This window comes from Humulus lupulus, chromosome 5, assembly GCF_963169125.1.
Source record: "Humulus lupulus chromosome 5, drHumLupu1.1, whole genome shotgun sequence".
Taxonomy (NCBI): Eukaryota; Viridiplantae; Streptophyta; class Magnoliopsida; order Rosales; family Cannabaceae; genus Humulus; species Humulus lupulus.
Window position 1 is genome coordinate 87,833,200 of NC_084797.1, and position 11,713 is coordinate 87,844,912.

General features: G+C 35.6%; 1 protein-coding gene across 1 annotated transcript; it reads right to left on the reverse strand.

Annotated features, from left to right (window-relative positions):
- Positions 1-720: 720 nt before the first annotated feature.
- On the reverse strand, positions 721-2,001 carry LOC133779284 (uncharacterized). The gene has a single exon (XM_062219262.1). It carries the CDS (start codon positions 1,999-2,001, stop codon positions 721-723), a length of 1,281 nt encoding a protein of 426 aa, XP_062075246.1.
- Between the last annotated feature and the right edge of the window lie 9,712 nt (positions 2,002-11,713).

Sequence of the window (11,713 nt, forward strand, 5' to 3'; positions counted from 1 at the left end):
TATTGAGGCTGTGACTCATGACGGAGGAGTCTATTCCGGGTATGTCGTGTGGAGACCAAGCGAAGGTTCCTACTCTGGTTTTGAGGAAGTGGACTAGGGTCTGTTTTTCTTTTTCAGAGAGTTTGGTACTTACCAGCACTATTTTAGATGGGTCAGCGTCATCTAGATAGATTTTCTCTAGGTCATCGAGGGTGATCTGGGGTTTTTCTTGATCTTCCTCTAGATTGATGCCTTTGAGGCATGCTGGTAGGTCGTGCTGTGATTGCTATTTTTCAGGATTTCCATCAGGGGGGGGGGGGGGGGGGAGGTGCCAGAATTGTTTATTTCTTTCAGGGTAAGGAAGCACTTCTTGGCCTACTTCTGACATCCCTTTATGTCGATGGTGTAGCGTCCATTGGGCGAATGGCACCGCATCACCTGATGCAAGGTTGAGACTACCCCTTGCATTTGGTGGATCCAATTTCTCCCCATGATGGCGTTGTAGCTTGTGATGGAGTCTATGATGAGGAAGTCCACAGGCAAGGTACGTTCTGCGGCTACCACGGTTAATCGTACAACGCCCTTCGGGTATACCCTCTGGCTGTTGAATCCCAAAATGGGTGTAGTCGAGGTCCGGGTCTGATTTTCCTCTAGCCCCATCTTCTGGAAGGCTTCCCATAAAAGAATGTCAACCCCACTGCCCCCATCGACTAAAACTCTACCCAGCTAGCAATTGTCGACCTATAGCGAGATGACGAGAGGATCTTCATGGGGTAGGTGCACTCCCTGTAAGTTGTCTTTGGTGAAGGTGATAGCAGAGGCTGGATAACATCTGTCCTCTGAAGTGACAAGATTGACTGTGTGGCATAATGATCTATATCGCTTCACCCGTTCCTCCATCCTCTTGTGAATTTTGGTTGCATGCTCTTGTTCCTCAGTGAGCTCCACGATCCCATGTATCATGGGGACTTGCTTGAGAGATTCTTGTGAGCTTGTAGAGGTCGTACGCATGGGGTCGGCTGCTTGTGGTGTTGGGGCAGAAGCAGGGTTAGGCTGTGAGGTGTCGGGTCTGCCTGTCTCTTTAATGTACTGGGTTAGCCGTCCACTTCTCATGAGGGCCTGGATCTGATTGTGGAGGTTGTGGCATTCAGCGACTGTATGGCCATGATCTTTGTGGAAGAGGCAGTATCTGTTCTTATCTCTTCTGGCAGGAGGAATGGTAATCTTGTACGGCTCACGCCAGATGGGTCTGTCTTTATTCTCTTCATAAATGACTTCTTGTGGGATGGTGTATTCGAAGGAGGGGTATCGTGGTGACTCTCGATTCTGTCTAGGCCTCTTTCCTTCCTTTGTGTGGTCTGTTTGTTGCCTCTTCCGCTTGTCATCCCTCGCAGGCGGGGGAGGAGGGTTATTCGCTGGCAGAGTGGAGATAAGTGCGGATTTCTTCTGCGCACGCTCTCGAAATTCTAGGACTCTGAAGACGCCCTCGGCACGGATCTGGATCTCAGCCATGTCATAAGGCGGTGTCATGGTGAGATTTTCATGCAAGAGAGATCCCACCTGCAAGCTTTTGACGAAGAGATTGGCCGCGGTGACTGGGTCGACGTCGTGGATCTGATGCACGAGGTCAATGAAACGCTGTAGGTACGACTTTGGATGTTCATTTTCCCCTTGCTCGATCCGATAAAGGTCTGCCATTGTTCTTGGTGCTTCACGGTTTGCACTGTACTGTTGGAGAAAGGCTCGTCGGAGGTCACCAAAACAGTTGACGGAACCAGGCTTCAATTGCCTGAACCACAGCAGAGCCGGTCCAGAGAAAGTCGTGGAAAAGACCTTGCATTGTATGGCTTCGTTGTTGGCTTCTAGGGCCATCTTCTGCTGGAATTGAAACAAGTGGTTTAACGGGTCTCCCTTTCCATTAAACGCAGGTAGAGGAGGGATTACGAAGTCCCACGGTTTGGGCTCGTTCTGAATCCATTCTGAGAAGGGAGACTTCTCAGTGGTTCTTGATACCAGATCCATGTGCTCGGTCGCGTGAACAGACCTTCCGTCTAGGAACTTCTACATCATTTCCCGCATCATCTCCTCTTTCCAATTGTCTAAGAACTGGATGGAGGGGGTACAGTCCTCAACTGGTGAGTCATGTGCAGCCCGTTGTGTGGTCTGTTGGGGCCCAATCTCGACGGCTGGCTGAGTTGACTTGGCGGGCTCTGTTCTGATTCGCACATGTGTGTCACAGTGTGCCGCTCGTCTTTCTTCAGCCCCTTGATGAAGACGGGTTGGGGAGGGCGGTGGGGGACCCTGGGATCCTTCTCTGCCGAGGCGTGTGGTTCTTTGAGGGGAATTGATGCGGTCGACTGGAACTTCGGGTCTAACAAGGTCGAGATTGTCGTTGCCTTGGGTGTTGCGCGTAGCTTCGGTGGATTTGTGCAACTCATCAATCTCAGCTTCGAGCCTAGCCTAAGCTTCGGTCAGCGTTTTAATGGCTTCGTCGAATCTCTGCTAGTTGGTCTCCAGTAGGCGACACATTCTGTCGATTTGGTCGCTTACGTCCACTGGTGGGACGACCTGGGTGACGGGACCCGACACTCCATTGCCCTTTGGTGGCATGGCTCCAAGGTTCGAGAGGGTCTTAGTTGCAAAATAAAAGTTCTTTGATTTCTTGATTCAACGATGTGGCTAAGACGGAAATGTTTATTCCCACAGACGGCGCCAATTGTTGATGCAACAAATATGCCTTTCTATAATTGGAGGTATGAGCCGACAATAGATGGTACTCCGATCCTGCTCCGGTGGTGAATATCGCATTTGATCCGTCGGGGATACCTGCAAGAAAGACACTCCGATGCCTAAGTCAGAAATTTCTTTTATCCTATTGTTTGAATAAGAATCTCATATTTATAGAACAAAAATGTGAAGTGGTTAGTTGGTTCAACCGAACCCTTGACTGGCGGGGGAAAAATAACTGAATTTCCCTCCAAAATGTGTTGATTTTAAATTAAATACTCGGAAGTTAGAGGCGCAAATCGCCTCTGACCCATAGCTTCTGCCTTCGGAGCTTCTGCAGATCAAAACGATTCGTTTTGAATATACGGCAAATTAGGAAAGAACTTTGGGCCGAATATCTTGGGCCCAACAGATACAACTGCACAATCTTTTCAAGAAGACTTTCTCAGCAGTTTGACACCAAATGGAATTCCTCCTCATGAATTAATTTTAAAAGCAAACTGTCCTATTATTTTAATTCGTAATCTTAATTCTTCTGAAGGATTATGTAATGGTACACGTTTAATTTGTCAACATTTGGAACCAAATATAATTGATGCTGAAATCATTAGTGGTTATTATACTGGAAAAAGAGTATTTTTACCACGAATACCTTTTATACCAATTGCAAATAACAAATATATATTTCCTTTCAAAAGAACTCAATTTCCTATTCGATTAAGTTTCGCAATGACTATAAATAAAGCCCAGGGACAAACTTTAGATTTTGTTGGTTTATATCTTCCCGAGCCTGTGTTTTCACACAATCAATTATATGTTGCATTATCTAGAGTAAAAATATCTGAACGCCTTAAAATTCTCACTAAACCTGATACAATAAATTCAACAAATATGACACACACAGAAAACATAGTTTATAAAGAAATATTATTGCATATAAATTGAAACCTTCAAACTATAAAGTACATTTGCCATAAATGAATATGTTTTATACTGAATTGATCAATTTCTTTTTAAGTCCACAACAACATATAAATAAAATTAATATTTATTTAACACTTACAATTGACGACAATTCTCCCAATAATTTTTCAGCAACTACAAATTAAGAGATTATTTTCCAGTTAAGCTCTAAAATGCATATCAAGGAATAAAAAAAATCAATTATGAAGGAAAAACATAAATGGTACGTTTTTCCAATTCCCTTTTAGTATTTATTTTTAATTATTCAACATTTTTTTTAAAACTTAAAACTAAATTATAATTGTATACTATTTGTTTTTCTTCTCTTAATATATATATATTTCCTATTATAAATTATTAAAATATTAGTTTATAAAAATGAAGACGTGTATATATATATTTCTTATTATAAATTATTAAAATATTAGTTTAGAAAAATGAAGACGTGTATATATATATTTCTTATTATAAATTATTAAAATATTAGTTTAGAAAATGAAAACGTATATTTATTTCCTATTATAAATTATTAAAATATTAGTTTCTTAGTGATGAAGCAAATAAAAACGTTTGCCGATAAAAAAACTAAATCAAAACGTGTTAAACATGCGCAATATACTTTACTTATCATTATTTTCACTACCACAAATTTTGAAGATTTAATTTCTATAAACTATTCATTTTATATATCTTTTTTTTCTTTCCTCTTTATTTTTATTTACTCCTTCTTCTCTGTATTTCAAAACTTTTTATCAACATTCAAAAACTAAGTTGAAGATAAAAGGTCATTTTTGGAGCTCCGGGAGTTTTATTTCACATTTTCCATGGATTACTTCTCTTCTATTTCAATAAACAGAGTGAAAAAAAATGATGGCTTTGTTCTTTACCTCTTTATTTTATTTTGCTTCTTTATTCTCTTTGATAGGTATTATAATTGTTCTATATATTTTTGTAAGATTTTATGCATTTCAGCAGCTAGGGGTTTAGTTGAAGATATGTAAGAAGTAAGATTTCTATTCAATCTTTTAATTAATATCTTAATTTACTTATATTTATTTTATTCTATAAAAAACGATATTTATAGAATACTTTTTTGCTGAAAATTAGCTTTATAGTTTGGGTTTTGACAGCAAATACTCCTAGTTTTTTCCTTTATCAACTATCTTTGATAGTTTGATGTGTTTACAAACTCAGCAATGTTTGAGGTCATCATATGGTATCTCCCTGGGGTGCATACGACCTTGTCAAAGCTGTTGTAAGAGATGTTTGATCTTTGTTCTTAATGAATGAATGAAAACCATGGGTTTTTACTGTTAAAAAAATAATAATTAGTTGAATTAAAAAGAAAAGACCCAATTTTTAACTTCCTTACATCTTTGAAAATCCTTACCCTTTACAATTCGTTTGTATACTGTTTGTATACTGATTATAAAACATGCCCTTGGTGCATTATGTATTAGTTTTTTTAAACATAGTAAGAAATTATTACTAATTCAGTTACAAAAGCTTTTCTTTTATTATTATTCCCTTACCATGTTTCTCGGATTTTGTTTTCATTAGAATTATGATCCTGTAATGTTCATAGTATTTTCGTAAAGTATTTATATCATTGTATAATAGTTTCAATTATTCTTAAAAGTTTAGATGTTTTACTTAAATTTTAAAATTTTAATTATATTATTAGTTTCATTTTTAGTGATATTTAAAATGCCCCCAACATATATACTGTGTGTTGATTTTGGCATTTACATTTAAAATCACCCATCCACTTCTCTTCCATATTTATCAACATTATATAATTACTTCTATATATATGTATATATATATCATTAAGTTATATATATATATATTATTCTGACTGTACTTTATTAGTTTCATATATTAAAATTTACAAATTAATGCTTATTATTTTGTAACTAATATGAAGTTGTCTCCAAACAATCATTAAACATGTTAATTTCACAACCTCTTGCATTTGCATCTGTTAAAATATATTTTTCTTTTGTTAGTTCTATTATTTCAGTTGTATGATTGAATTCTCATCTCTTATGCAATATAGTTTTATTTTCTTCCCGACTTTTTTTGTTGACATTACTAAATACATAAATTGATTGGGCTCTTGCAAATCTTTAAATCTTTGAATTGATATTATTATAATAAACATATCAGCCAGCACTCTTAGGTTTCAATGGCAATATAAGAGAAATTCATCAAAGATATTTTACCAACCGACACAAAATGGAAAGCTAAAGTGATCCTTATAGAGAAAGGAATGCGGAAAACTGCTCGGTATACTACCAAAAAATACATGAATTTAATTTTCTATGATTCACAGATAAGTTAAACAATTTAATTATATGAAAATTTTTGCTTCCTCTTTCTTTAATTTTCTTCTTTCTCATTCTCAAATATTTTAATTCATTATTTTCTTTATTTCTTTAAGGTACAAGAGTGCGGGTAACTATCTATGATAGGGAGATCAATACGTTTGAGAACTGACTGATCACCTTCACTAAATATTACATATCAAACGTACAAGTGAAACAAAGCAAGGCACAATATTGAGTCGTAGACAATCAATATGAATGGGTAATTACTAGACAAACTTTACTTGAAGAAGTTGAAGAGAAAACAATGCACACAATGGCATATTACAATTTCACTCCTTTTTGTGATTTGCCCCGCCATATGGATCAAACGACCTTAATTGGTAAAATGAATCATTTTTCTATTTTCTCTTTATTTATATTGTATTTTCCTAATATAAACAACAATTAATTATTTTGAATTTTTTTTTGCTCTAGATCTTTTGGCAGTTGCAATAATCCTCAATCCCAAAAAACAAGTATACATCATGAACAATTTACAGGAAATACAAGAAATAATACTTTTTAATCAAGAGTAAGATAATTATAATTATATTACTCATATAAATATTTCTTTCATTTAATTCTACAAATACGTAATAATTATTCACCAACGGGGAGAAGCCAATATTACTGACATGCTGGGATCAATTTGCCACAGTTGACTGTGCTACAATTGAAGATATAATCAACACCAAACCTGTGATTTTCACATTAATTTATTGTCATATATAATAGCACATATCTGTTTACTTTAATAGCACAATATCTTTTTACTTTAAAAATTGCATCTATAATAGCACAATATCTATTTACTTTTTAAAAATTGCATCTATAATAGCACAATATCTGTTTGCTTTAAAAATTGCATCTTAGCTTAGTAGACATTGAATTAATATATTTGAAAATAGAAAAAAAAAAAATTCTCAGGCTTTATTTTAAAGAAGATATATTTTTTCTATTATCATAGTTATTCCTACATAATTGTTGCATTACAAACTAAAAATCTAATTTTAAAGTTTTATTGATGAAATAGGTATAGCATATTATTTTTATTTATTGCTCTTATACACTAAAATGTATTTATTAAATTTATTACATTATTGAACATAATAAATATTAATCTTATGGAATATTTATTATAATATCAGAAATATCATTATCAACAGAAATAGGTACTTCCCTCATGATCAACCCTAATGTACATGAGGTGCAGCTTTTGCGTGATTGGTAAAATATATACTACTAAATTTATAATTTCAATATTAATGTATTTATTATTTTATTTGTCAATATATTTAATAAAAACTAATTATTTTTACACTTGTTTTAGGTGCAATAAAAATGAGGCCTATCTTGAGGACCTGATCAATCAAAAATCACATGTACAATCATCCTCTATTATTAGTGAGCCTCTACTAAATCTTATGACAACAATAGATACTGTTACACCAATAGAGGTAATTTTTCTATCATATTTATTACTTTTGATATACATAAATACAAAATATTATACTAATAAATATCAAAAATATTTTAGGAAAGAGCATATTGGGTTACAACATCAGTTACAATCATAAAGCCAAATCAAACACTATGGTACATGATTTGTAATAAATGTAAAAAATTCACAGGTCCTGATGCAAATCAACCTTTCACTTGTAATATTTGCTGAACCAAGGTTCCTTATCTTTACTTTTCTACTTCTTCAATCAATTACATAATCTATTTCCCTATACTATAAATATTAGTCCTATATGTTATTCTAAATGATTTTTATATTTCTAGGGCTCGAATTATGGTTGAACTTCGTGATCAAACAGGAACTTTAGAAGCCATTATGTTTGGTAAAAATGCCGAAATCTTCTTGTCTTGTTCTAAAAACACTTTAATGGATTACACCATTCAGGTATCACATAGTGACCATTACCTTCAATTATATTCTTTTATTAATATATAAAGGCATTTTACACCATGTAATTCTTAACATGCAGGAAACAACAAACCTCTTACACAAAATAAATCATGTATCAACCAACACAAAGTATTGCATATATCTGAGAACAATGAAATATGTGGTTAGTAATAAATCAGATGTGCAGTATATTGTGACTACATTCCTACCAATATCAATAGAGGAACAAAATCAGTTACTCAAGCAGAAATCAAAACAACTGATAAAGAAGAAGCAAAATCAATAAGTCAATGTTTATGTAACGACCCAAATTTGCTAATAAAGCTTAAGGGCCTTGATTAGTGTGCCGGGAGGACATAACTGGATTATATGTGATTTAATGATTAAAAGCATGTTATATGATTATTTGAATATCTGAGATGCATGATTATGTGTATTAGTATGCATGTAGGCCCTGATTAGGTTAGAAGGGCATAACCGTAATTTTGGTCCGTTGAGGGCATAACTGTATATATTTGTGATAAATTGTCGAGACCACATTATTATGTGGATATATTTGTAATATGTGACTCAAGGCGATCCCAGTGAGCAGTTTAGCAGAAAAGTCACGGCGGGGATTTATACTTGGCTCGGGGCGAGCTTGGGGGTATTTCTGGGAATTTAGAGAGTATATTGAGGTCAATTTTGACATTGAGGAATATTATTGGTGATTAGTTAGGTGTCGGGGAGTAAGTGGTAAATATTGGAGACATTCGAGGAATTAGCGGGAATTGGGTGAAATGACCAAAATGCCCCTAGGTGGCTTAAAAGGCTTAGGATTTATGAGAGGGTATTGTGGTCATTTGGCTTATAAGGGATAAATTTTATTAGGCTTTATACTTAGTGGATTGTATAGAAAGGGCTGGAATTCTGAAGGAAAGAAAGGAAAGAAAAGAAAGAAGAGAAGGAAAAAGGGAAATAGGAAGTCTATTTTCTCTCTCTCGGTTTGAGCTTTTCTCCATCAGTTCTTGAGGTCTTTTGGGGCAGAAACTCAGGGAAAGTCAGAGTAGAAGCTTGAGACTAGAGTCCTTGGTTTGGCTTGAAGAATTGGCAAGGATTTAGCAAGAGCAATCCATTCACTTGAGGTAAGGGTCAAGGTAGTTTTCTGTTTCTAGTTTTGGTATTGTTATGGATTTTGAGCTGAGTCTTGGTGGGGAATTCTAGGGAAATTGGAGCTGAGCTTTGAGGAGGTGAAGGCCAAGCTAGTGAGGAGGTTAACCTAGGCTAAGCTCATCCATCAGAGGTAAGGAACTTTAGTTTTAAGCTTTGTGATTTCTGTGATTTTGCTGAGCTTCTGAGTTTTAGGTCCAGCTATGGTGAATTCTTTGATTATGGGTGCATGTGGTTGAATTATGTGTGGTTGGGATGTTTGGGATGAGTGGAGGATGTTGGTAGGCTTGTTTTTATGTTTGGTTGAAATTTGGAAAAGTTTTGGTAAGGTTTGGCTCAGGGAAAATCAAAGGAGGAAAAATGCAGGAGTTGTTGTGCTGTGACTAGCGCTACAGCGCTAGTCACTAGGTGTTGTAGCGCTAGGCCATGTTGTCTGGGGCGTAGGCTTTGTTTGTAGCGCTGTATCGCCCCCCTTAGAGCGCTGTAGCGCTACCCTGTTTCCAGAAAAGGGTTTTTGGGTTATTTTCAAGGGTTTTAGCCCGAGAGTTCGGGGTTCAATTCCACCACCCCGTTTGGTGGAATTAGGGCTTCCCGAGGGTTCGGGATTGGTCCCGAGGCTAGGTTTTGGACTTGAGGTTTGGTGATGATTCTGATATATGGTTGTGACTAGGTGTACGCTAGGGCTCAAGAGGGATCGTGCTTGAGGATCAAATCGTACAAAGCTAGCAAACCTAAAGGTAAGAAAAACTGCACCCGGTTATATGTTTGTGATGGGACTAAGAGCTCCCTATATCTGTATGATGTCATAGATGGTATTATGTCATGGGACATGTGATAAACGGCCTAAGCGTGCCGTAAACAATACTTGAGCACAGGGCGCGGCTCGGCCACTGGTAGCCGAGGACAGCTTAATATTCACTGAGCTCGGTTTAAGCGGGACAGAGTCAGTGGGATAAACAGATGGTGCGGCCTAAGGGCGTTAACCCTGGTTATCATGTGTGGATTGATTATTGATATGGAATGATACACTTGGTATGCTGAATACTTGATTAACATGAATGCTTAAACTATTGAGTACATGCTTATGCAGTATGAGATATCTGATTGTCTGTTGATTGATTGTGCTTTGTTAGTGTGTTTTCTTGCTGGGCCTTGGCTCACGGGTGCTACGTGGTGCAGGTAAAGACAAATGCAAGTTAGACCAATCCTGAGATGGAGAACTGCGGGGTTAAATGTACATAGTCAGCTGTTCGGCCGCTACGACCGAGGAGTGGAACTAGACGAAAAATGTTTAACCGTCTGTTTTGCCTTAGAGTGGCTAATCATTGTATCTAGATCTTGAATCTTTTGTAAACAGTTTTTAACTTATTACCTTTGGGATCCCATGTAAATAGAAAATGTTTATCTATAAGAAATGCAGCTTTTGAAACCAAAACCTTTTAACCCTAGTTCAACTATAGTTTTGGTAACACGTTTTGATTAAACGATTTGATTAGCAAGTTTTGCACCTTTATAAACACACAGTGTAACGGTCTTGGTTATCCAGGGCGTTACAGTTTAACTGCTAAAGAAAGTTCTTCTGAAGAACATAATGAGTTTTTTGATGCATCAACTACTTTTCTAGATAGTATTTCAAGAACTTCATGCAGTGAAATTAACAATTCATAGTGTAAATTACTACTTTGGCACTTCAGTGTAAAATAGTTTTTGGATTGTATATAACTCACAATAGTCTTCAGACCTTTAACAGTAGTTTGAAACTAGGTTGCTAGATATGTTATTTTCGTCTCAAATAGTCTTTGAGAATGTATACAACAGTTAAATTGCTCTCTTGCTTTTTACAATTATATTAACCGTGCACATACCTATTAATTAGTATATATATATATATATATATATGCCCAAATTAAGAAAAAAAAACCTTCATGATGAAAATTCATCATCATTTATTACAATTTCAAAACCCTTATTGAAGAACTCATGCCATTTCTGCTATCAACACCAGCTTATTCCAATTTCAAAACAAACTCGGTATTCCAATTTTAAATCAATGAGATGACGAGGCCCAGTTTAAATTGAAATATCTATCATATTTCAACATTCAAACCAGAAAGAAAGGGAAAAAAAATAGAACCACATCATATCCATGGATCCCATACACCATTTCGTCGACCCCAGTACTCATCACAAGGTCCACCTGAGATGAAGAAGAGAAAAGAAAGGAAGAACAAAAATACCCCTTTCTCAATCCCTTTTTCTCTTCCCGTGAGATTCATTTTAGGCTAATTGTTTAAAGCTTTTAATTACTTTATAAAATTCATAATCAATTTAAATAAGTTTAATTCCTTTAGTTTTATTTACATATTTTAGGGTTTTTTTAATTTTGAATCATTTTTATTTTAAAATGATTTTAATATTATTTAAGTCATTTTCAAATTTAAAATTAATTTTTGAAAATATTTATAAAATGACAAATCATGAAATGACACGTGTTGGTAACATCATCACCTAGCAGAAGGTAACAAACGGAGATTGACGAAATTACTATTTTACTGACTTTGGCTACCCACTAAAAAAAGATTAAGTCTATACCCGTTATAAACCTCAAACATAC

Excerpts from the sequence above, each read along its gene's own strand:
- LOC133779284 (XM_062219262.1), bottom strand. The coding sequence starts at position 2,001 with ATGGATCTGGTATCAAGAACCACTGAGAAGTCTCCCTTCTCAGAATGG.